We start from the raw sequence: 27,595 nt of genomic DNA, 5'->3' as shown, positions 1-27,595 counted from the left end.
GCCCCGAAACCTGAAGGATCTGGAGAAGTCTGTATGGAGGAGTGGGCCAAAATCCCTGCTGCAGTGTGTGCAACACCTGGTCAAGAACTACCAGGAAACTATGATCTCTGTAATTGCACACAAAGGTTTCTGTACCAAATATTAAGTTCTGCTTTTCTGATTTATCAATACTTATGTCATGCAATAAAAATGCAAAATTATTTACTTTAAACAATCATACAATGTGATTTTCTGGATTTTTGTTTTAGATTCCGTCTCTCACAGTTGAAGTGTACCTATGATAAAAAATTACAGACCTCTACATGCTTTGTAAGTAGGAAAACTTGCAAAATCGGCAGTGTATCAAATACTTGTTCTCCCCACTGTATATACACACATACATGTGCTTGGCTGAGACTTACCGTACTGAGCAGGGTACTCCCCTGGGCCAGGGCCAGGATAGAAGGTGCCAGACCCTGGCGGCTGCACTGAAAACTGCTGGGGCGGCCCCACATAGGGCGTACTGTGGCGATACTGCAGAGAGACAAACGGAGGGGATAGAATAGAACAAAAGGTTAAAGGCAGTGTGGGACAATAGGAGAGGAATGCCTACTGGAGAGTAGCAGCAGCCTGGTCAGTCAGTCTCACCTGTGGGATATAGTACTGGGCAGCCTGTGGGGAAGGGAAAGGCATGGGGGCCATCATCATCATGGTGGGCTGGTTGGGGGGGTACACCGCCGATGTGGGGTTCTGAGAGCAGGGCCGCATAGAGGGAGCGTTGGTGGGGATGGTTGGCCGCGCTGTCTGCATCTGAGCCCTCTGGAAAAACTGACACACACAAAGATAATAAATGTGGCAAAAGTTAGTCCCAGAGGAGCAAGAGAGGATCCACAACTGTCCCAACAGCAGTGTTATCTCTTCATGCCTGTCATGTGCGGTCTCATTTCAGCTTTGGGGATGCAGGGGCTCTGAGAGAATAGCCACTAAGGCCTAAGGGACAGAAAGCATCATCTCAGAGGACCAGGTGGATGGCACTTCCACTCCATCACTCTGTTCTGGTCTACAGAGAGACACTGAAACAGTCAGAGCACATCTTTCCCCAGGCAGCATTAAACCCATAGCACACCCATAGGACTCCTGACCCCTCCAGCTGGGTTCACTCAGCCCTCTCATCAGAGAGATGGAGGTTGTGAAAGGTCTCAAAACACAGCGGTCTACCAGCCACCTCTGCCTCCCAACCTGCTGTGCTGTTACAACAGGGCTTTGGAGAGCACTGTGCCATGCTGCCAGAGTCCACCACCAACCAGCAACACCTGTACCTACTCACCTATCTCCGCAGCCACACACACTGTTACACACCACAAATGCTGACTCTATATGCAACCAAATGGCCTTTACAATGCAGTGTCTACAACAGTCACATTTGGAAAGGGAAGTGCTCTAAGATAAATTGTTACTGTTTATGCTATAGTTAATGTAGACAAACTGGGGATACAGTGTATTATAGTTCTGTGTATAGATTGTGTTTACGATTTGGAGACAGCTCTTCACGCATCATAAAACACAGAATCATGAAAATGTTCTCATGACTSCAGAAGTTGTGCTGTTTGCAGGAGACTAAATATTACAATCAATGGGAGGCTCTGTGCTGCCAGGCTCTTTTGGGGGAACTCATAACATTTTATGCAGCAATCAACCTACTCTGGGCAAGATGAAAGACTCCAAACAACAGCTGTGGCCGACATCCTAACGACTAGAGCTCAAGTTTACCACACAGTTGACTCAGCTTCCAATAATTCAGAGATTCAGGTACCCTGAAGTGTACACAAACTTCCTTTAAAATCAGGTTATTTTTATTGTAAAAAATTTGGGGGGACCGCAAGTCCCATAGGGCGGCGCACAATTGGCCCAGCGTCTCCGGGTTAAGGGAGGGTTTGGCTGGGGGGGGCCTTTACTAGGCTCACGAGACAAGATCGTTATCATGAAATTGGGGAGAAGGTGGGTAAAAATTACAACAAATATAAATAAAATGGGGCGAGGAAGAGTTATCAGCTCTAAAAGGAAGAGTTAACAGTTCTAATATTCTGCATGCAGTTCAGCCAAACTAAGCAAAGATGAGGAAAGAAGAATGGATCAAAATGATATAATTATTTTAAAAAGGCTTTGTTTGTTAAAGAAAAGACAGCATGAGAGTGAGTGTGGTGGTCTTAGATTGTTATGTTGGGGGGGGGGAGGCGTTTTCTACTTGTAGTGAAGATGATGGCCACAGGAGGGCTCTGGGGTTAAAGGTTAAATGTTAGGGGTTAGGACCAGTAGGTGGTAGGTAGGAGTGTTYCTCATGCCATGCATCTGCAGAGAGTTATGATAAGAGTCATTATTACCTGGATGGGCCTGAATCCTCCCTTGAATATTGAAGCAAGAAAGAGAGAAAAGCCAATGGGAGACTGCACTGATGAGTGTGGAGCCCAACACAGCGGGCAATCATTCACAACACACAYACGCACAAACCGCAACATTATGCAGCCGGTGGGCCCTTTTGCCAACTGGGTAGTTCTCAGTCCCAGTGAGGAGCCGACAGCAATGACTTAGTAACACAGACAGGGTGTGAAACGCTGCGAGCCAGGACCTACCCTCTGGAGTTATGTGACATCACAGAGGTCTTTCTATCTAGCTTCTATCATTCACCTAAACTCAGCCAGGCTCACCAGGTGTGACCGCAGTATTATTCCCAACACCACGGAGTAAAGACAGAGAAGGAGGCGGGAGTCCGAGTCAATCCTGATGGGAACGCTCCTTTTTCTTCCCTTTCAGTTTGCTTTGCTCTGGCAACATGCACGGTAGACCAACTAGGATTTTGCTCAAATTTGGCTGGCAGACATGAGCTTGTTGTTACTATCAGGGAGTGACAACAATGATAGCTCTGCTCATTTCAAACAGAGCACGATGACATGGCCTCAATTGCGCAAGTTAAATGTTAATTCAAGATGCAAAATGTTGATGCTAATATCTGACCATTTCATGGCTGAATTTGAACTCTTACTAGAATAACTGGAAGAAAACTGCTCACAGTAAACACCAGCTCAAAACCAATACTGATACAATTTACTTGGATGTCTCTAAAGTGGAGATAGAGTCTACAACTAATGTTGTTCAACCAAACAACAACTTTATGCTTATGTCTGACCTCTTGGTTTGCATTCTTAAAGAGCAATAAAGAGCAAAAGACTGAAGTTCCTTTAGAAAAGAGAAATCAAGAGTAACACTGAGAAGTCCGAATGAGATCACTATGTAACCATTTTTTGTGTGTGGGGATTGCAATTTATATCAGAGACAAGGCCCATTTTCTCTGGCCGTATAATAGCCCTTTAGTTCTGCTTCATCTGCTTTCCGACTCCACTTCCGTGGCGGCACAAGAGGCCAGTGCCAGCACAGAGCAGAGCCAGTATGTGACAGGGCATGTACTGTGTACTCTGTGCCAGTAAACAGTTCAGATTCAGACACACTGAGCCTGACTGACATAGGAGGCTRACTATTAATAGTCTGTCAAAATGACCAACACAGAATGATCCAGAAGGTGAGAATGTTGGACAACAAGTTATGGACGGGGTGGGGGTGCGCCTGTCTGCCTGTGGGACCCAGTGTCTTTAAATGGCATCTGCTTCTCAGACAGGGAGACACCAGGAAGACTCTACGGGCTCCGTTTCTGTGCCCAGGATCACATAGTTATGCTCTCACACACACACACACACACAATTCACAAACAAAACATGCAATCACATTCATATGAAGCATCTAAATCATCAGATAATCTAAAAATGCAGTTCAACCCTCTTTAAAAGGAGAAGAATCGAGTACATAAAGTATGCCAACGTCAGAAAACAGGACAAGATATTTCCAAAATGTTGGCGCAGTACTATTAGTACCACACTTGTTGACACTAAGTCTGATCAACAGCTTGACTAGCAAGTCCACAACATGAGAAGAAAAGATAGTCATCACTATAGTATGGCAAACATCTAGCATCGTTGCTCGACTGGCAGAAAGGCAACAGTCTTCTTGGATATGCCTTTAACAACAATGTGGCAAAAATCTAGAGAGAATGGTTGTTGACAAACACAATCAGACTGTTGCATGCCTGGGTGGAAGGCAGGCGGGAAGGGGAGCCATATATTCTCATTAACTTAGGGCAGTGTTTCCCAACTCCTGTCCTCAAGTACCCCTAACACTAGGGGTGTAACGGTTCACCAAAAACACGGTTCGGTACGTATTGCGGTTTTGGGGTGACGGTTCGGTTTCGGTACAGCGGGAAAATGAAATGCAAAAGTTACTGTAGTTAATTTTTGTTTATTTAAGAAAATACAACCTACTGTTATTCCTGATTCCATACATGATCATGAGTCATAATGCCTGATAAGAGCACAAATCAGGAATACCAACACTTTGTATTTTCACAATTACTCACCAACACTAAAATAAAGTGGAATATGCATGTGAAATCAGGCAGTACCCGCTCTATATAAGCAAGTTAAACCCGAAGTTGTCAATGAATAAACATGGCTCAGATATTGTATAGGCCTATGCTATAATGTATTCTTACAAAGAGAAAAATATGCACACTTGTGTGGCACTCAAACGGGGAATGTCTGTAGCTCATTTCCCAGTCTGGGATAATGTGATGGGCTTTCATGGTTAAGTATCTCTGTGTAGCCCTGGAGGTCCATCCATCTGTAGTAAGTCAACACAGGGTGCGCATTGGCCAATTCATTGACAACTTTGGGTTTAGCTTGCTTATATAGAGCGGGTACTGCCTATTTTCTGAAATGGGTGCGAGAGGGCGAAGTTTATAACATGGCTCGAGCACTTTCACGAAGTGTTGAAACCTCTATTCTTCTCAACCACGAGAAGGGGCGCATTTCCGTGGCTATAAACATACCTCTCTCTATTGTAATTCCTTTGGCCCGGTCTGAACCAGCTGAGAAGGGATGCTTGAATGCAGAGTTTTTTTGGGCATTTCTGTCTTGCTCCGGTGGTAGGAATACTGGGGTCACGTCGGCGTAAATGTGTCAAAATGTTTGAGGTGTTGCCAGCTGCATAGGCTATTCTCATTGCGCAGTGGCAACATACTCCATCGCCATTTGATCTACGTAATCTACTGGGAAGCCAAAATGTACTTGAGGAATGGAGTTGGGAAACACTGACTTAAGGGACACATCCTATATAAACAGGGCCTATTTCCACCGAGAGCAGAAGCTCTTTGCCAACCAATAACAGTAGTGTGGTAAAGTGCACGAAGCAGCTCTAGCTGAGGGAAAACAGACGAGGACAGACAAAATGGGGTAAGTTACCTGATGKTGGGTTGGTCGAGGGCCCGTCGCAAACTGATGGGGGAGAAGGTGTGAGGTCCGGCAGAAAGAGAGAGTGTGAGGCAGCGATGGCAAAGCAGAGAGGAGGACAGTAACAAAGAGACAAGATGAACAATGAGGGGAACACTGAGGCACAGTAATACAAAACCACAGAGAGCAGTAGAGCTGCCACGTTGTCATGTTTACTGCCATTAGAGGAGATGATGCAGACCTGGTGGTTCCACATGACAGGGGGGCTGGGGCTGGGGCTGGGCATGGATGACTACATTGAAAGTGCAGATAGAACAGTACAATACTTTAAGTATATCATCTTAAAGTCATTGGCACACTGAATAAATGCATTATGACAATCTAAAATTAGGTAACACAAAATGATTACAACATTTACAGGAATGATTATCAACAACTATTAGATAACTCAAGACTGGAAAGCATCTCAGACACAGCAGATGCCAGAGAGTGTGTAGAGGACTGCCTGACAGACACGTCATCAAGACTTATCATTATTGAACCCAGATCATGTCGATCACTACCTCAGACGACACCGTACCCCTCCAGGCCAATCAAAATGAAACATGATCTGTCTGGGTTTCCCAAAGCACACCAGTCATAATACATACAAATGACGCAGAGAGAGAGAACAGGCACTTACCGGGCGACTCTGCGGTTGCGTGTTCATTTGCTGCGTCTGAGGAGAGTACACTAGAGGTGCTGAGCCAGAATTCTGTCCAGTGGTGTATGGAGACTGTCATAGGGGAGGGACAGAGGGATGGATGGATGTAGAAAAGAGAGGAAAGGAGAGGAGGACGTATTTAGGACAGAGAAAAAGGAAAGCGAGATGGAAAATGGTAGTTAAGAACAAGCTAAGAAGAGATTGGATGACTCATCAGTTTGGGCATTTTACCTGAGTTCACAATTATTTAGACCAACCAAACTGTTGCTCTCCTCAGCAATGGAGAATAACGGACAGTGTTAGCATGGTAAATCTATAGTAGTAGTCTAGTTAAACACTGAACAAGACCAATGTCATAGCCTATCTGGTACTTTCTGCAGGGGTTAGCCCTGAGAGCTAAATATGGGGATATCTTGTGCTAGACTACAGTCGTGGCCAAAGGTTTTGAGAATGACACAAATATTAATTTCCMCAAAGTTTGCTGCTTCAGTGTCTTTAGATATTTTTGTCAGATGTTACTATGGAATACTGAAGTATAATTACAAGCATTTCATAAGTGTCAAAGGATTTTATTGACAATTACATGAAGTTGATGCAAAGAGTCAATATTTGCAGTGTTGACCCTTCTTTTTCAAGACCTCTGCAATCCGCCMTGGCATGCTGTCAATTAACTTCTGGGCCACATTCTGACTGATGTCATCCCATTCTTGCATAATCAATGCTTGGAGTTTGTCAGAATTTGTGGGGTTTTCTTGTCCACCCGCCTCGAGGATTGACCACAAGTTCTCAATGGGATTAAGGTCTGGCGAGTTTCCTGGCCATGGACCCAAAATATCAATGTTTTGTTCCTCAATGTTTTGTTCGTCACCAAACTGTTCCTGGATGGTTGGGAGAAGTTGCTCTCGGAGGATGTGTTGGTACCATTCTTTATTCATGGCTGTGTTCTTAGGCAAAATTGTGAGTGAGCCCACTCCCTTGGCTGAGAAGCAACCCCACACATGAATGGTCTCAGGATGCTTTACTGTTGGCATGACACAGGACTGATGGTAGCGCTCACCTTGTCTTCTCCGGACAAGCTTTTTTCCGGATGCCCCAAACAATCGGAAAGGGGATTCATCAGAGAAAATGACTTTACCCCAGTCCTCAGCAGTCCAATCCCTGTACCTTTTGCAGAATATCAGTCTGTCCCTGATATTTTTCCTGGAGAGAAGTGGCTTCTTTGCTGCCCTTCTTGACACCAGGCCATCCTCCAAAAGTCTTCGCCTCACTGTGCGTGCAGATGGACTCACGCCTGCCTGCTGCCATACCTGAGCAAGCTCTGTACTGGTGGTGCCCCGATCCCGCAGCTGAATCAACTTTAGGAGACAGTCCTGGCGCTTGCTGGACTTTCTTGGGCACCCTGAAGCCTTCTWCACAACAATTGAACCGCTCTCCTTGAAGTTCTTGATGATCCGATAAATGGTTGATTTTGGTGCAATCTAACTGGCAGCAATATCCTTGCCTGTGAAGCCCTTTTTGTGGAAAGCAATGATGATGGCACATGTTTCCTTGCAGGTAACCATGGTTGACAGAGGAAGAACAATGATTCCAAGTACAACCCTCCTTTTGAAGCTTCCAGTCTGTTATTCGAACTCAATCAGCATGACAGAGTGATCTCCAGCCTTGTCCTCRTCAACACTCACACCTGTGTTAACGAGAGAATCACTGACATGTCAGCTGGTCCTTTTGTGGCAGGGCTGAAATATCAATGTTTTTTTGGGATTCAGTTAATTTGCATGGCAAAGAGGGTCTTTGCAATTAATTGCAATTCATCTGATCACTCTTCATAACATTCTGGAGTATATGCAAATTGCCATCATACAAACTGAGGCAGCAGACTTTGTGATAATGTATATTTGTGCCATTCTCAAAACTTTTGGCCACGACTGTACATCTCCAAGGAGCTTTTATAACACCAGCCCCTGTGTCGCATCACTACACGTGTGCATCGTAGGGAATTAAAGCAGCACTTCTTGCCCTTGTGAGTGGTTGATGGTGTGGCTATGTAGCTGGGATAATTAGTTGTGCCACCGGCTGCAGACACTTATTAGGCCAGAGAGCAGCTCCTTCAGGCCGAGGCAATGTGTGGGCTGGGGTGACCATGGTGAACACACAGGGTCATGGGAACCCTTTCAACACATACCTTCTGCAAAGGCTGACTCAGTCTGGAATTGCAAACAAGTGTGTGTGTGTGTGTGTGTGTGTGTGTGTGTGTGTGTGTACATACACACACACACACACACACAGTGTGCACCCGTGTGCACTTCCAAGGCAGTAGGAGAAACTAGCAAATCACAGCAAAGGCAATGTAATTGACTTGCTGTCTCTGTGACAAATTGATGACCCCTTTAGCAGCCTCTTATGGAGAGCAGAGAAAATAAGAGAGCGCCGCAGCAGTCGAAGTTGCTGATGTCCTGTGGAATTCAGATCATTAAGACAAATGTGCTTCTCTTGGACTATTGACAAACAGTACAGAACATATAGAAATACAAAAAACACAACCTCCGAACAATCAACAGGCACTCAGTGTATTTAATTAATTTAACTCACACAAGAAGCACGCCGCAACAGGCATTTTGATAAAGATGTTAGAGAGAGAAATACAGACAAACACAGAGGCAGGCAGACGGACGGACAGACCAATGGTCAGACGCAGAGAGGATGACGGCGGAGACTCGGCTACACTCACCACTCCACCTGCCTCCCAGCCCTTAGGGTAGCGATATGGGGAAGCTGTTGGTAATGATACCTGAGAGAGCGCCTGCGAGTGGGCATGTCCTGGCGGCGTGCCCGCCAAGTTAGGGTGTCCCTTTGTGTAGTCGTGAGCTGTGTAGGGAGGACCAGGGTGCCTCGGTACCTACAGCACACAGAGCAAGATAGAGGACATCAGATGATTCCAAAATGAAATGGAGTCACTGAAGACATAGGAAGATAGAGGGTATATGCTTGTGTGTGTGCTGAGTTAAATGATATCCGGTATTTGTTAGTGTGTTGAAGCGGTATAATTTTGGCAAAGCATCACCCAGGGATGTTCACAGTCACACACGCACAGGATTCCACAGGTCATTAGACCTGCTCCTGCTGAGGAATGTAAATAAGGTGCTACGGCAGGGATTAACTCCTGTCTGTCTTTGTGCAGAGGAGCAGACCTATACTGGACATGAAGTGTGTTGTGCCCTGCTGTGCAGAATCAGGCCCGGCCCTGGCTGTAGAGTGCTGCCCTGTCCCTTTGCAGTGTTTGCAGGCAGTGTGCTTTGTGCTGTACTATCCCCATGCCCTGCCACTGTGCTGTACTGTGAGCTGTAACCCACTGCAGGTGTTGCTGCTGCAGCAAGCCTGGCACAGCAGATAATGCAGGCACGCCGGCCGGCGCACCTCCGCTCCCCTGGGCTTTGTGGTGCCTACATCGCTGCTGCTTCTGCACAGGAACCTCCGTGCGGTAGAGGCAATACTCTTCTGTTTGTTATACGACAACATCACTGTTTTTCTCTTAACACTGGTTTACTCTCCCTAGCATCTCTCTGTGTGGCCCATTTCCCCTGGTTGACCCAGGATAAAGCAGCTAATCTGACTTCTGTTGCCAGAGGAGGAGTCTCTGCCAGTGACTGACTCCACTGACAGGCAATGTGACAGTCGGGGTGGGGGAGGGAGAGTCCAGAAAGCATCCCTCTCCTCAGCAGCAGAGCAGAGCCTTCCAGACTGCTAACAAACCCCAAGGGTGGTGAAGTGAGGGCAACACACACACACACACACACACACACACACACACACACACACACACACACACACACACACACACACACACACACACACACACAGCAGGGGGTAGGTGGGTGATGATGCTGACGGTTATTATGAATCACTATGTTGCAGAGGTGACAGCCACATCTTTCCAGCTGCAGGCTGAGGTCAGGTTGAGAAGTGATCTCCCATCCGTTTCTGTCATACATTACACATACGCAACATTATACACACATACACCAGGCTTTCGTTTTCTAGATTTTATGTCAGAACTAAACAGACAGTGCAACAGACCTGTGAGATGTGGTTGAGGTATGCTTGTGAGGTTCACAACTAGTGTGTGTGGTATGAGCGTATGTGTCTGTGGTGCAGTAGGAATGTGTGTGTGTGGTGCAGGGTATGTACTCACGCTATAGATGGCAGCGACACCGGGCTGTGTGGGGAAGATGCGGTCATCCAGGGATGGCTGAACSCGAGAGAACCTGGGACGCGTCATATTAAGGAAAATTCTGAAAAAGTGTCAACTTAAGGCCAAAACGGGTAAAAGGTGGGGGCATCAACAACCTCAACAGCAGCAGGAGCAGCACACATTCACATGCTTTGGGACATTAATGCACTGTTCTAAACAGTCTACGGCTAACAAATCTTGCAAAACCATTCAAGTCTTTCAATTCAAACATTGCAAGTTTATCACATCTTTGTTCTCTAGTTCCTTTAGCAGGTTTTTAGCCAATGTTTCCCCATCCCCGACACTGCTGGCCCCCCTCCCTAAAGCCTCATCTTCAAGAGTACACTGTGTACCTTTACCAGGGAGCATGTATGTGTCAAAGGGAAATCCCAACATGGATTTCCAAAACTCCAACTCTAGGAATGATCATGATCATGGYCCATTTCCATTTTACTCAAGGCACCAATTTCAAAGTTAATTTTAGAATCTATTACTAACTTTATAGGTCAATCATGACAGCTGAAAATAAATTCCTGAAATGTACTGTCTCACATCTAGGCCTAGTTTACTTAAACAGCCCCTTAACCAGGGACAGCCCGGTCTTTCTATTTCCTGATAGGGTTACCATGTGATCACGGGTCATGACTGATGTTAATCAGGTTGCATTCACTTTCACAAATTTCACAGTATATTCTTATTGTGTATATATTTCCAACATCACTACTTTTTATTACTCATTTGTTAATATTTTGATCAAGTGTACTGCACTGTTGAGACCTTGCAAGTAAGCATTTCACTGTATCGTTTACACCCTGTATCCTGTGCATGTGACAAATAAACTTTGATTTCATCAATGACTGCTATGATGGAGTGATGAGGAGGATAAAAAGAGGGAGAGGGGAAACGCCAGACAGATAGAAGAGCTCAGTAACCTGCTCAGGCAGTTTGTTGGGTCTTAGAGGCACACACACTGGTCACATGATTTCAGGGAAATAGAACGCCTGGCTTTCTTCTTTCCCCTCTGACACTTTTTAGTCATTCCCCAAATCCCGCCCTCCTCCCCTCAATCCAGCTCCCCCTCTCTTTCCTTGCCTGCAGGGGCCCTCGTCTCCCCTGGCTTCCCGCCAAAACCAACACTCCTCCCAATACATTTTATAACAGTGGAACTGGAGACAGCAGCTACACAGCATAACGAGGGTCTGCTATAGGTTTCCACACTTAACGCGCGCAGATCTACGCGTGTACTGGGTGGAGTCAGATTGTTTAGAGTAAACTGCACCTTTTGGTAACATGATACCTCGCAGGTCCAGACTCCCAAATAGCAGCATTCACAACAGGGCGACAGAGGTTCTTGTCGTCTTCTCATTTGTTATGAAAGCAAATTCAGAGTCTCTTGTCTTGTTAAAGTCTAAATCATGTTGCCAGATGCATCAATGGATCAACGTATTAACAACATAGCTTCTTTATTGAGGTAAAATGTACTTACTATGACTGATATCTGGTTGTCCCTCCTTGCTATTTTAAAGATGAATGCACGAACTAACTCGCTCTGGATAAGATCATCTGCTAAATGACTAAAATGTAAATGTCTTCCCTTGCTAGCAAGTTGGCTAAACACTGCAAACTATGTAGCCTTTTAGTTTCCCATAATCTGATGTATAATGAAATAATATGCCCTGGCAAATATTTGTATACTTGCCGATGTAACCTACAACATTATGCCAATTTGATAAGCTGCTTCAATGTATTCACTCTCATATTTAAAAATATAATGTAAAAAAGAGAAGAACAAATCTGTTTAAGTTTCCAAATAAACTAGAATAAATGTATCACTTCTAAACAATATACCTTTTGGGGGGATTCTAATAAGGCTACAATGTTGTTCGGCTTATTGTTTGAACAGTCGCTGAGATTATATTTGGTTATCAATGCAAAATAGGCTGCTTATTTAATGTCAATCTAAACCGAGACAGCAATCTTGAAATTGGAGGTTATTTTGAAGTTGATTAGCTTCCCACATCGGCACATTCTCACATGTGAAATAATCAGATTTAGAATTAAATAAAATGCCCTGGCAAATATTCGTATACTTGCCGGTGTAACCTACAACATTATGCCAATTTGGTATGCTGCTTCAACCTATTTAAAAACTAGAATGTCATCCTGTTTTGGTCACATAGAAAAAGCACATCTCTCGCAGTTGTTTTTACCAATAGCCTGGAATAAATAGTTATTTCTTCTAAACAAAATACCTTTTGGGGGGATTCTAATATGGCTACAATGTTGTTTGATTTGTTTGAACAATCACTGAGATTATATTTACTTATCAATGCAAAATAGGTTACTTTGATGTATAGCCTATAGATCAGATTAAGGAACCAAGCAAGTTTAATTGCCTACACAACCATGCCACCATGGCTATGCAAGGAATGATATGGCACGTGACATTTTTCTTGTGGTACCGAGTACAGAGAACGTCACAGCGCACAAGGAGCCGCGCCTGTTGTGACAAAAAACGACACTGCGCTACAGTCTCCGTAGGGTATTAATTAATAGCCCTTATGTGGAAGAGAAAATACAGTATAAAATTAAAATAAAACACTTGGAGCCACTAAATAAAGCCAAAACAAACAAAAAGAGTCTGAGTGGAGATCCCTACTGTGAGTGTGTAACCTTTAACATGGGCAGAGTGATAGCTGTAGCCACAGTCTAGGGATAAAACAGACAGGAGTGAATCCTGATGCGGTGCGGTCTTGTGTGGTGTGTGTGTGTGAGGGGCTGGAGGGGAGGAGGTAGTGACAATAAGGGAATCTGATTCGCAGGCAGCAAGGACGTTTCCTCCAGGGGTCAGAGGTTAGCAGGCCACGCAACGGCAGATGGGAAAATGATCAGATGAGACGAGACAGCTGACACCACCAGGGATTTGGCAGGAGGGACCACATGACTCTTACTGGAATTACAATTTGATCTGATTCCTGCAATTGCTATGTAGTGATGAATTGCCTAACCAAATCCCTTCGCATGTGCAAAGCAAGATTTTGTTAACACAAATATATATGTTTACACATTTATTTAACTAGGCATGTCAGTTAAGAACAAATTCTTATTTACAATGACGGCCTAGAAATAGTGGGTTAACTGCTTTGTTCAGGGGCAGAACGACAGATTTTTACCTTGTCAGCTCTGGGATTCGATCTAGCAACCTTTCGGTTACTGGTCCAACGCTCTAACCACTAGGCTACGAGCCCCACAATATGATTCATTAACTAGTGTAAATCCATTGATGCATTCGGCAACATGTGGCTTAGACTTGAATCTAAAGGGCAACTGGAGGGGAAAGAAGATGGCGCCGATAGAGATGGCAGCTTCGCGTCAAGTCTTTAGGAAACTGTGCTGTATTTAGTTTTTTTAAATATTATTTCTTACATTGTTAGCCCAGAAAACCTTAAGCGTTATTACATACAGCCGGGAAGAACTACTGGATATCAGAGAGACGTCAACTTACCAGCACTACGACCAGGAATACGACTTTCCCAAAGTGGATTCTTTATCTGCACCTCCCAGGGTATTTGAACTGATTCCAGAGGCTGACTCAAAACAACGCCGTCGGAGGAGAGGGTGCCAGAGCGGTCTTCTAGTGAGGCTTCGGATGTGCTCACACAACGTCCAGTCGCTAACGTCCAGTCCCTAGTTAACAAAGTAGACTAAATTAGTGCAAGAGTTGCTTTCCAAAGAGGTATCCGGGATTGTAACATACTCTGTCTCACGGAGACATGGCTAGCTGGGGACATGTTGTCGGAGTCCGTACAGCCAATGGGATTTTCAGTGCATCGCGCCAACAGGAACAAACATCTCTCTGGTAAAAGGAGGGCGGGGGTGTATGGTTTCATGATTAACGACTCATGGTGTAATTGTAACGATACACAATAACGCAAGTCCTTTTGTTCACCTGACCTCAATCAAATGCCGACAGTATTTTCTACCAAAAGAACTCTCCTCGGTTATCGCTACGGCCTTGTATATCCCCCCCGCAAGCGGATACGAAGAGGGCCATTAAGGAACTTCACTGGACTTTATGCAAACTGGAAACCATATATCCKGAGGCTGCATTTATTGTAGCTGGGGATTTTAACAAAGCTAATCTGAGAACAAGGCTACCTAAATTCTATTAGCATATCGATTGCAGTATACGAGCAACACGCTCGACCACTGCTACTCTAACTTCCGCGATGCATACAAGGCCCTCCCCCGCCCTCCTTTTGGAAAATCTGACCACGACTCCATTTTGTTGCTCCCCTCCTATAGGCAGAAACTAAAACAGAAAGGGCCTGTGCTTAAGTCTATCCAATGCATCAAGATTGCGTCGATCACGTGGACTGGGATATGTTCCGGGTAGCCTTAGAGAACAACATTGACGTATATGAAGACTAGGTGAGCGAGCTTATAAGGAAGTGTTTAGGAGATGTTGTACCCCCTGTGGCTATTAAAACCTTCCCTAGCCAGAAACGGTGGATTGATGGCAGCATTCGCGCAAAACTGAAAGCACGTACCACCGCATTTAATCATGGCAAGGCGACTGGAAAGATGGCCGAATACAAACAGTGTAGTTATTCCCGCCGTAAGGCAATCAAACAAGCAAAGCGTCAGTATAGAGACAAAGTGGAGTCGCAATTCAACGGCTCAAACACGAGACGTTCGTGGCAGGGTCTACAGACAATCACGGATTACAGAAAGATAACCAGCCCCGTCGCAGACGACTTGCTCCCAGACCAATTAAACAACTTCTTTGAGTGCTTTGAGGACAATACAGTGGCACCGACATGGGCCTGCTACCAAAGACTGTGGGCTCTCCTTCTCCGTGGCCGACGTGAGTAAAACCCTCACAGGGCTGCCGGCCCAGATGGCATCCCTAGCTGCGTCCTCAGAGCATGTGCAGACCAGCTGGCTGGTGTGTTTACGGACATAATCAATCCTTATCCCAGTCTGCTGTCCCCACAYGCTTCAAGATGGCCACCATTGTTCCTGTTCCCAAGAAAGCTAAGGCAGCTGAACTAAATGACTATCGCCCCATAGCACTCACTTCTGTCATCATGAAGTGCTTTGAGAGACTAGTCAAGGATCATATCACCTCCACCCTACCTGTCCCCCTAGACCCACTCCAATTTGCTTACCGCCCCAATAGGTTCACAGACGATGCAATCTCCATCACACTGGCCACTGCCCTATCGCATCTGGACAAGAGGAATACCTATGTAAGAATGCTGTTCATTGCCTACAGCTCAGCATTCAACAGCATAGTACCCTCCAAACTGATCATTAAACTTGAGACCCTGGGTCTAGACCCCCGCCCTATGCAATTGGGTTCTGGACTTCCTGACGGGCCACCCCCAGGTGGTGAAGGTAGGAAACAACATCTCCACTTTGCTGACCCTCAACACTGGGGCCCCACAAGAGTGTGTGCTCAGCCCTCTCCTGTACTCCCTGTTCACCCATGACTAGGTCTATGTGGAAAGCGGCATGGAGATAGAGTGTGGAGAGGGATGACTCAAGTAGCGGAGTAAACTATAAAAATGAACATTACACACAGCGTATCACATTTAACAAACCAAACATTAAAATACCGTTATAGAAAGTAAAGTAAAAACCCAAACCGGTCCGTGCATAAATACAGGTATATAGATAMATTTGGTATACCGCCCAGCCCTACCTCCAGGACACATACAACACCTGATGTCACAGGAAGGCAAAAAAGATCAAGGACAATAACCACCCGAGCCACTACCTGTTCACCCCACTATCATACAGAAGGCGAGGTCAGTACAGGTGCATCAAAGCTGGGACAGAGAGATAGAAGCTGTTTTTCAATCTCAAGGCCATCAGATTGTTAAACAGCCACCACTAGCACAGACAGGCGGCTGCCTACCTACAGACTTGATATCATTGGCCACTTAAATAAATGGAACACTAGTCACTTTAATAATGCCACTTTAAGAATGTTTACATATCTCGCATTACTCATCTCATATGTATATACTGTATCCTTCACTATCTATTGCATCTTAGCCACTGTCACCCATATATTTTAGACATATATTCTCATTCCTTTCCTAGATTGTGTGTATTAGGTTTTGTTGTGGAATTGTTAGATAGATATTACCTGTTAGATACTGCTGCACTAACAGGTAATGTCTGATCTAGAAACATAAGCATTTCGCTCCACTCGCAATAACATCTGCTGACCATATGTATGTGACCAATAGAATTGGATTTGAACTGTTAACAAAGGCCATATTGTTTTAGCAACCATATTTTGTTATACAAGCCCAATTCCACTGGGCCTTATAATTACATGCATAACCACATATTACTCAGAGGCACTGGCACTAGGCCTGTGATGGTCATTACATTTTAGATGACGGTTACTGGTCAGCCAAATGACTGCAGTCCCCGAAGACTTGCTTGCTACAACACCTTGCTTGTTTCAGCAAGGAGAAACAAAAGTTTCATCACGTTGTAAAGAGTTCATCCATACAGACTCTGCCTAGAAGGCCAGCATCCCGGAGTAGCCTCTTCACTGTTGAMRTTGAGACKGGTGTTTTGCGGGTACTATTTAATGAAGCTGCCAGTTGAGGTCTTGTGAGGCGTCTGTTTCTCAAACCAGACTCTCTAATGTACTTGTCCTCTTGCTCAGTTGTGCACCGGGGCCTCCCACTCTTTCTATTCTGGTTAGAGCCAGTTCGCGCTGTTCTGTGAAGGGAGTAGTACACAGCATTGTACGAGATCTTCAGTTTGACAATTTCTCGCATGGAATAGCCTTTATTTCTCAGAACAAGAATAGACTGACAAGTTTCAGAAGCAAGGTCTTTGTTTCTGGCCATTTTGAGCCTGTAATCAAACACACAAATGCTGATGCTCCAGATACTCAACTAGTCTAAAGAAGGCCAGTTGTATTGCTTCTTTTATCAGAACAACAGTTTTCAGCTGTGCTAACATAATTGCAAAAGGGTTTTCTAATGATCAATTAGCCTTTTAAAATGATAAACCTGGATTAGCTAACACAACGTGCCATTGGAACACAGGAGTGATGGTTGCTGATAATGGGTCTCTGTACGCCTACGTAGATATTCCATTTTAAAAAATCAGCCATTCCAGCTACAATAGTCATTTACAACATTGTCTACTCTGTATTTCTGATCAATTTTATGTCATTTTAAAAATGGACATTTTTTTTTGTTGCTTTTCTTTCAAAAACAATGACATTTCTAAGTGACCCCAAACTTTTGAACGGTAGTGTTGCAGTTATGAGGGTTATTTTATTTTCATGACAGTCTTCATCCATAACCGTCAGTTACACGGTTAACTGTAATTGTGCCAGCCCTAACTGGCACCACCATGACTACAGCCATGAGAGTTGCTGACCACACTAATTAGTAATTAGTCTGAGCTTCATTTAGTTTCTGCAGCGAGAGCGGAGGAAAATATATGTCATCTATTAGAGTTACAAAAGGCCATGGGATCAGATGAGAGAAAATGAATGTCTGTACAATTATGCACAGCCAGGTAATCAGCTCATTGCTACATGTGGCCAATAGGGACTGGATAACAAGTGAGCTTTAGCAACCTAGGCTACAACTTCATTAGAAAACATGTCATGTTTTGATGCAGCACACAGAACACAGTGAAAGTAAGGAAGGGAAACCCTGGTCTGCCCCAAACAATAACCTTTCTACATACATGTAAACCACTCTGATCTGTGAAGGGCATAGAAGGGCACCTATCACAGCTCAGTAGACACTGATGTTAACAAAAACCAACCCCTCTAAGTCACTCTGCTCCTTTGCCTCCTGCCAGGACAGCCCAGACCTGTAACCTAAACCCTACGCCCATCTCAAGTACAGGTTCAGGTTTCCAGGCTCTGATACAGATCATGAGGTTCTGCAAGTCTAGTAGTTCATTACCAATCATTTTGGGGCCACTGCTACAGGCACTCTATCCCGATCCCTATTTTGCCTTTGAACGTACAGTAGCCAAGACCCTCCACCGACCAGTCCCATTTAGAGCCAGCAAAGGGGGAAAAGCCACTGTGTCCCTGTATCATCATGTAAAGCCAATTATGTGCGGAGTGTGTATGTAGGAAGGAGCGAGAGAGAACGAGAGAAAGGTGCTGATAGAATAAGAGAAAGGAAAGGGAGTAGTTCAGTGTTAGAAAGTCAAATAGGATTTTCTGCTGACTTGACGGTTCTGCAGACAAATTAGATCACCTAAAAAAAGTGTTTCTGTGAGAACATATTCAGGACAAAATCTCAAAATGACCTTCTGAATCACCAGACTACACAGAATGCCCAGAGAAAAAAGGAGTCACTTGCAAGAGTTAAGTATTCCTTACACTTTACAATGACAAGAATCAGACAATTACTTTTGTTATAGAATTGATATGCTAAGTTTATCTACTACAGSATCTTCGCCTCTACCCATCTAATAGCATAGTGACTAACCCTGAGGCTCCCTCCCAGTCTGTAGTTGTATCAGCCTGGAGCTATAGCCTACCTGAGGCTGAGTGCACTGGGTTCAGAGTGGAAGAACAGGAAGTGACTGGAGACAGCCAAGATAGTGCAGACACAAAACCACCCCTTCACTGTGCTCCGTTCCGTTGTCCCACCAGACCAGGTTCTCACAGYACTGAATAAACACAAGGTTCAAGACGCTGTCTGCTATGGCCTGGGACTGCCATCTCACTACAGTTACTACTGACAATGCATAGGAAGATAACTTATTCAGACAGCTTTAGCAGATCTTGGAGCAAGGTTCTTGAGAAAAATGTATGGTTGACTTGACTAATTTTAACAAGAAGTCTCCTGTGTTTAGTAAGAACCCTCAGAGGCATTTAGAAATTATACTGAGGTATTTAGAAATGTTCAATACCTTCAATTTGTTTGTTTGTGGTGCCCTAAAGCTCATGCTATGCATCTTAACATCAGGGCTCCAGCTATGCATTTGGTTGGCTAACTTCATAGCAAAGTGGTTAGCTTGCAAGATCAAGCTTCTTGGTTACAGCAAAGACAAATCAATCCCYTCCTGGATAAAGATCCCTGCTTCCCGAATTACTTTTATGAGGCCCTCCCCCATTTGGAAAGAAATATAATCAATTTCATAAAAATAAAATAATCTCAATCTACACACAGTACCCAATCAATGAAAAATAGAAAACAGGTTCAGCTATTTTTGCAAAATATTTTTTTTTATGGTTAAAAAATAACAAAAACAGACTCGAAATTGAGCTCAGGTGCATCCTATTTCCAGTGATCATCCTTGAGATGTTTCTACAACTTAATTGGAGTCCACCTGTGGTTAATTCAATTGATTGGACATGATTTGGAAAAGACACACACCTGTCTATATAAAGGTCATACAGTTGACAGTGCATGTCAGAGCCAAAACCAAGCCATGAGGTTGAAGGAATTGTCCATAGAGCTCCGAGACAGGATTGTGTCGAGGCACAGCTCTGGGAAAGTGTATCAAAACATTTCTGCAGCATTGAAGGTCCAAGAAAGCAGTGACCTTCATCATTCTTAAATGGAAGAAGTTTGGAACCACCAAGACTCTTCCTAGAGCCGGCCTGCCCGGCCAAACGGAGCAATAAGGGGAGAAGGGCCTTGGTCACCAAGGTGACCAAAARCCTGATGGTCACTCTGACAGAGCTCTAGAGTTCCTCTGTGGAGACGGGAGAACCTTCCAGAAGGACAACCATCTCTGAAGCACCCCACCAATCAGGCCTTATTGGTAAAGTGGCCAGACGGAAGTCACTCCTCAGAAAGGCACATGACAGTCTGCTTGGAGTTTGACAAAAGGCACCTAAAGACTCTCAGACCATGAGAAACAAGATTCTCTGGTCTGATGAAACCAAGATTGAACTCTTTGACCTGAATGCGAAGCGTCGCATCTGGAGGAAACCTAGCACCAACTGTACGGTGAAGCATTGTGGCAGCATCATGCTGTGGGGATGTTTTTCGGTGGCAGGGACTGGGAGATTAGTTAGGATCAAGTGAAAGATGAACGGAGCAAAGTACAGAGAGATCCTTGATAAAAACCTGCTCCAGAGCGCTCAGGACCTGACTGAGGCGAAGGCTCACCTTCCAACAGGACAACAACCAAGACAACGCAGGTGTGGCTTTGAGACAAGTCTCTGAATGTTCTTGAGTGGCCCAGCCAGAGCCCGGACTCAAACATCTCTGGAGAGACTTGTAAATAGCTGTAGTGATGCTCCCCATCCAACCTGACAGAGCTTGAGAGGGTCTACAGAGAAGCTTGAGGGTCCACAAATATAGGTGCGCCAAGCTTGTAGCGTCATATCCAAAGGCTKTAATCACTGCCAAAGGTGCTTCAAAGTACTGAGTAAAGGGCCTGAATACTTAAGTAAAATGTGATATTTCAGTGTTTTATTTTTAATACATTCAAATAAATAAAAGTCAATATGGGGTATTGTGTGTGTGTATTGATGAGGGGGAAAATCTATTTAAATACATTTTAGAATAAGGCTGTAACGTAAAAAATGTGGAGAAGGTCAAGGGGTCTGAATACTTTCCGAAGGCACTGTATACAGTTGAAGTCGGAAGTTTACATACACTTAGGTTGGAGTCAATAAAACTAGTTTTTCAACCACTCCACAAATTTCTTGTTAACAAACTAGTTTTGGCAAGTCGGTTAAGACATCTACTTTGTGCATGACACAAGTCATTTTTACAGCAATTGTTTACAGACAAATAATTTCACTGTATCACAATTCTAGTGCGTCATAAGTTTACATACATTAAGTTGACTGTGCCTTTAAACAGCTCGGAAAATTCCAGAAAATGATGTCATGGCTTTAGAAACTTCTGATAGGCTAATTGACATAATTTGAGTCAATCGGAGGTGTACCTGTGGATGTATTTCAAGGCCTACCTTCAAAAATTGTAGAYCTCCACAAGTCTGGTTCATCCTTGGGAGCAATTTTCCAAACGCCTGAAGGTACCACGTTCATCTGTACAAACGATAGTACGCAAGTATAAACACCATGGGACCGCCGTCATACCGCTCAGGAAGGAGAAGCATTAGAGATCTCCTAGAGATGAACGTACTTCGGTTCGAAAAGTGCAAATCAATCCCAGAACAACAGCAAAGGACCTTGTGAAGATGCTGGAGGAAACAGGTACAAAAGTATCTATCCACAGTAAAACAAGTCCTATATCTGCATAACCTGAAAGGCCGCTCAGCAAGGAAGAAGCCACTGCTCCAAAACCGCCACTGGGAATGTGATGAAAGAAATAAAAGCTGAAATAAATAATCCTCTAATATTATGACATTTCACATTCTTAAAAATAAAGTGTTGATCCTAACTGACCTAAGACAGGGAATTTTTACTAGGATTAGATGTCAGGAATTGTGAAAAACTGAGTTTAAATGTATTTGGCTAAGGTGGGTGTGTATGTAAACTTCAACTGTACACCTTTACACACACAGAGAATTATAACGCAACACGCTAAATTTTTACTGATTTACAGTTCATAAGGAAATCCGTCAATTGAATTTGTTCTTAAATGACGTGCCTAGTTAAATTAAATAAATTCAAAAGTTTGGACACCTCATTCAAGGGTTTATATTTTGACTATTTTCTACATTGTAGAAAAGATATCAAAAGTATGAAATAACACATACGGAATCATGTAGTACCAAAAGGCAGTATTCAAAGTAGCCACCCACTTGGTAAACAGATGATCTCCGCATGTGTGGTTCCCACCATGAAGCATGGAGGTGGTGGTTTAATGGTGCTTTGCTGGTGACGCTGTCAGTGATTTATTTAGAATTCAAGGCACAATTAACTTCTCTAGGATAGGGGGCAGCATTTTCACATTTGGATGAAAAGCATACCCAAATTCAACTGCCAGCTACTCATCCCCAGAAGATAAGATATGCATATTATTGGTAGATTTGGATAGAAAACACTCTGAAGTTTCTAAAACTGTTTTAATCATGTCTGTGAGTATAACAKAACTTATTTAGCAGACGAAACCCTGAGGACAAACCATTCAGATTCAGATTTGAGGTCACYCTCTTTTCAATRGGTTTTCATTGGGAATACAGATTTCTAATTGACCTTCTTGCAGTTCCTACCGCTTCCACTGGATGTCAACAGTCCTTAGAAATTGGTTGAGGTTTTTTCCTTTGTGTAATGAAGAAGTACGGCCATCTTGAACGAGGGTCACTGGAAGTGTACTGTTAGTTAGAGGCGCGTGACCAGAAAGCTAGCTACAGTTTGTTTTAATCTTGTATCCTGTATTTAATCCTGTATTGAACACAGATCATCCCGTCTTCAATTTTATCGATTATTTATGTTAAAAAATACCTAAAGTTTTATTACAAAAGTAGTTTGAAATGTTTTGGCAAAGTTCACAGGTAACTTTTGAGATATTTTGTAKTCACGTTTCAMTAGTTGGAACCGGTGTTTTTCTGGATCAAACGCGCCAAATAAATGGATATATAATCGACGGAATTAATCGAACAAAAGGACCATTTGTGATGTTTATGGGACATATTGGAGTGCCAACAACAGAAGCTCGTCAAAGGTAAGGCATTAATTATATTTTTATTTCTGCGTTTTGTGTCGTGCCTGCAGGGTTGAAATATGCTTCTCTCTCTGTTTACTATGGTGCTATCCTCAGATAATAGCATCGTTTGCTTTCGCCGAAAAGCCTATTTCAATTCTGACATGTTGGCTGGATTCACAACCAGTGTAGCTTTAATTTGGTATCTTTYATGTGTGATTTAATGAAAGTTWGATTTTTATAGTAATTTATTTGAATATGGTGCTCTGCATTTTCTCTAGCTTTTGGCCAAGTGAGACAGTAGCGTCCCGCCTAAACTCAGATTTTTGGATATAAATATGAACTTTACCGAAACAAAACATACATGTATTGTGTAACATGAAGTCCTATGAGTGTCATCTGATGAAGATCATCAAAGATTAGTGATWMATTTTCTCTCTATTTCTGCTCTTTGTTACTCCTCTCTTTGGCTGGAAAAATGGCTGTGTTTTTCTGTGACTTGCCTCTGACCTAACATAATCGTTTGGTGAGCTTTCGTCGTGAAGCCTATTTGAATTCTGACATGTTGGCTGGATTCACAACAAGTGTAGCTTTAAATTGGTATCTTTCATGTGTGATTTCATGAAAGTTTGATTTWTATAGTAATTTATTTGAATTTGGCACTGCATTTTTACTGGCTTTGGCCAAGTGGGATGTTAGCGTCCCACATATCCCATAGAAATTAACCAGCATGGCTACTACAGCATTCTGCAGCAATAAGTCATCCCATCTGGTTTGCGCTTAGTGGGACTATCATTTGTTTTTCAACAGGACAATGACCCAACACACCTCCAGGCTGTGTAAGGGCTATTTGACCAAGAAGGAGAGTGGTGGACTGCTGCATCAGATGACCTGGCCTCCACAATCACCCGACCGAAACCCAATTGAGATGGGTTGGACCATAGCGAGAAGAAAAAGCAGCCAACAAGTGTTCAGCATTAGTGGGAATTCCTTCAAGACTTGGAAAAGCATTCCAGGTGAGGCTGGTTGAAAGAATGCAAAGAGTGTGCAAAGCCATCATCAAGGCAAAGGGTGGCTWCTTTGAAGAATCTAAAATATATTTTGATTTGTTTAACACTTAGTTATTTCATAGTTTGTGTCTTCACTATTATTCTACAATGTAGAAAATACATTAAAATAAAGAAAAACCCTTGAATTTGTAGGTGTGTCCAAACTTTTGACTGGTACTATATATAGATGTGTATATATAATTTAACAAAGCTAACAGACTGAATTTCAATATCTGACCCCTCGGGAAAAAATCTGTTCCAGTTTCCATTGCGAGGTTTTTATTCTTCCCCTTTAAATTCCAATAGAAAGGGGCCCCTCAACATTGATTGACTGGGGTTAGAGGAATAAAAAGCCACGGAGCTGGAGATGAAAAAGACGAGTATCAAGTTGATTTTGATTGGTCCAAAGCACAGACACACCTCCAAATGTTACCACCCTCTAACACTGAAATATGGAAGAGATACAACCAAGAGGCGCGGTCCAAACTAGCAACCATTACAACAAACTAATGTTCTTATTTAAGCAACAATTAAGTACAAGCATATTAAGGTTGTAATATTGTGAAGAACAATCTAATGAATAATTGTATGTGATTCATAATGACATAGGCTACAGAAAACAAGGTTTAGACATACATTTGGGAGCACCATCTTGAATTTACCCATATTTCATTCGAGCATTGAGCGAACACCCTACACACTTTTGGGGCATTGAGTAATGGAAGTGAATGAGGGAAAAATTATATCCCCACATTACACATTAAAATAGCAAACTTGTAAACAATGCCACGATGTGCGGCATATGGATGCAGTGTAGAAAATGTGTATAAAATATACTTTTTGGTAAGCAAAGGTCCGTGTATGGTAGCTAATTTACATAAGGGTCTGAATACCTACGTAAATAAGGTGTTGTTTACAGTTGAAGTCGGAAGTATACATACACCATAGCCAAATACATTTAAACTCAGTTTCACATTKCCAGACATTTAATCCTAGTAACAATGACCTGTCATAGGTCAGTTAGGATCACCACTTTATTTTAAGTAAGTGAAATGTCAGAATAATAGTAGAGAGAATGATTTATTTCAGCTTTTATTTCTTTCATCACATTCCAAGTGGGTCAGAAGTTCACATACACTCAATTAGTATTCGGTAGCATTGCCTTTAAATTGTTTAACTTGGGTCAAACATTTCGGGTAGCCTTCCACAAGCTTCCCACAATAAGTTGGGTGAATTTTGGTCCATTCCTCCTGACAGAGCTAGTAGGCCTCCTTGCTCACACACACTTTTTCAGTTCCGCCCACATATTTTCTATAGGATTGAGGTCAGGGCTTTGTGATGGCCACTCCAATACCTTGACTTTGTTGTCCTTAAGCCATTTTGTCACAACTTTGGAAGTATGCTTGGGGTCATTTTCCATTTGGAAGACCCATTTGCGACAAAGCTTTAACTTCCTGACTGATGTCTTGAGATGTTGCTTCAATATATCCACATAATTTTCCATCCTCATGATGCCATCTATTTTGTGAGGTGCCCAGTCCCTCCTGCAGCAAAGCACCCCACAACATGATGATGCCACCCCTGTGCTTCACAGTTGGGATGGTGTTCTTCGGCTTGCAAGCGTCCCCTTTTTCCTATTTTTGTTTCATCAGACCAGAGAACATTTCTCCAAAAAGTACGATCTTTGTCCCCATGTGCAGTTGCAAACCGTAGTCTGGCTTTTCTATGGAGGTTTTGGAGCAGTGGCTTCTTCCTTGCTGAGTGGCCTTTCAGGTTAWGTCGATAKAKGACTCGTTTTACTGTGSATATRGATACTTTTGTAMCGGTTTCYTCCAGCATCTTCACAAGGTCCTTTGCTGTTGTTCTGGGATTGATTTTCACTTTTCGCACCAAAGTACATTCATCTCTAGGAGACAGAACGCGTCTCCTTCCTCAGCGGTATGACGGCTGCGTGATCCCATGGTGTTTATACTTGTGTACTATTGTTTGTATAGATGAACGTGGTACCTTCAAGCGTTTGGAAATTGCTCCTAAGGATGAACCAGACTTGTAAAGGTCTACAATTTCTTTTTGAGGTCTTGGCTGATTTCTTTTGATTTTCCCATGATGTCAAGCAAAGAGGCACTGAGTTTGAAGGTAGTCCTTGAAAAACATCCACAGGTACACTTCCAATTGACTCAAATTATGTCAATTAGCCTATCAGAAGCTTCTAAAGCCATGACATAATTTTCTGGAATTTTCCAAGCTGTTTAAAGGCACAGTCAACTTAGTGTATGTAAACTTCTGAACCACTGGAATTGTGATACAGTGAATTATAAGYGAAATAATCTGTCTAAACAATTGTTGGAAAAATTACTTGTGTCGTGCCCACAGTAGATGTCCTAACTGACTTACCAAAACTAGTTTGTTAACAAGAAATGTGTGGAGTGGTTGAAAAATGAGTTTTAATGATTCCAACTTAAGTATATGTAAACTTCCGACTTCATCTGTATATTTAATAAATTTGCAAAAATATCTTTAAAAGTATTTCCACTTTGTCATTATGGGGTATTGTGTGTAGATTGAGGGGTAAAAAAAACAATTGAATCCATTTTAGAATAAGTCTAACGTAACAAAATGTAGAAAAAAATCAAGGGGTCTGAATCCTTTCCGAATGCACTGCAAATATTTTGCCTTGCCCATTCACTTCTGAATTGCACACATACACAATCCATTTCTAAATTGTCTTACTTAAAAATCCTTCTTTAACCGATCTCCTCCCCTTCATCTACACTGATAAAAGCAGATTTAACAAGTGACATCAATAAGGGATCATAGCTTTCATCTGGATTCACCTGGTCAGTCTCATGTTTTGTTAACTCAGTATACACATCACATAAAGTTGTCTGGATAAAACCCAAATACACAGAAGAATATAGAGCATACATACCAAACCACACTCACATTACATCGGTCTAGATTTGTGTAAAGCTCTTGATGGTGGACATGCTAGCTAGCTGTTGTGTGGATAAGTCCAGCTTGTTCTAGAGCAATGGTCCAAAGAACTGCAGACTGCCTTGGAAGGCCATGTTTGCTGATGGTTGTGCCAGCAGATGCAGGTCCCATTGGTCATAAGCTTTGGCTGCTGCTCTGGTGCACCCCCGGAGGACGGGTGAAGACTCCCACCTGAACTGGTCTGACATATATTCAGGCAGTTTGTGCTGTGTCGCCTTGAAAACAATCACTAGGGTGTTATAATGGATCCTGTCCGTCRGTGGTTTGATTCCCGATTTTTGCAGAAAAAAACTCTGTCTCTGTGTGTTCCCTCCGTGAATTCCCAGTCATGATACGAGCAGCCCTGTTGATGATACCCTGTAGCTGGTTAAAACCTGTCTTATTGCACTGATGTAGGTTGGGAAGCCATACCRTGGCACAGTTGTCCAGGTTAGTTATCATGGTGGTAGTAGATAGTCTCCAAGGGCATCCTCCTGACAAAGTCCCTTTACCTTTTTAGAGCGCCAAGCCCAGAAAGCCATTTCCCTGTGACCAGGCCAGCATGTTCATTCCAGTGTAGGTGTCCAACTTCTTCACCAGGTACTTTAAGCAGTTTACTTGTTTGTACATTTTTTGTCTGTCTGTTATTGTGATATATTTGGCTGTGTCTCAGCTTTTGTGGGATGCCAAACAGCATTTCCTTGGTCGTATGAGGGTGTAGGGAGAGCTTGTTATCAGCGAACTAAGAC

The 27,595-nt window shown here is 43.2% G+C and overlaps 1 protein-coding gene across 13 annotated transcripts in view; it reads right to left on the bottom strand.

The window, feature by feature from the left end:
* LOC111967787 (eukaryotic translation initiation factor 4 gamma 3) overlaps positions 1–27,595 on the bottom strand; it is a 67,335-nt gene that overhangs the window by 36,875 nt on the left and 2,865 nt on the right. For 7 of the 13 annotated variants that reach the window (XM_023993145.2, XM_023993171.2, XM_023993154.2 and 4 more), the window contains exons 2-9: positions 10,205–10,304; positions 8,744–8,911; positions 5,995–6,087; positions 5,554–5,604; positions 5,325–5,357; positions 2,361–2,381; positions 628–807; positions 402–513 (exon numbers count right to left, since the gene is read on the bottom strand). In XM_023993145.2, coding sequence (XP_023848913.1) covers positions 402–513; positions 628–807; positions 2,361–2,381; positions 5,325–5,357; positions 5,554–5,604; positions 5,995–6,087; positions 8,744–8,911; positions 10,205–10,304 — 758 coding nt within the window. The remainder of the gene's footprint in view (positions 1–401; positions 514–627; positions 808–2,360; positions 2,382–5,324; positions 5,358–5,553; positions 5,605–5,994; positions 6,088–8,743; positions 8,912–10,204; positions 10,305–27,595) is intronic. The other 6 variants (XM_023993203.2, XM_070444968.1, XM_023993229.2 and 3 more) reach the window with 5 other exon arrangements.

The sequence above is a fragment of the Salvelinus sp. IW2-2015 genome, linkage group LG1 (assembly GCF_002910315.2).
Source record: "Salvelinus sp. IW2-2015 linkage group LG1, ASM291031v2, whole genome shotgun sequence".
In the NCBI taxonomy this organism is placed as follows: domain Eukaryota; kingdom Metazoa; phylum Chordata; class Actinopteri; order Salmoniformes; family Salmonidae; genus Salvelinus; species Salvelinus sp. IW2-2015.
The sequence above is the reverse complement of the archived record's forward strand: the minus strand, read 5'-3'. Positions and strand labels throughout refer to the sequence as shown.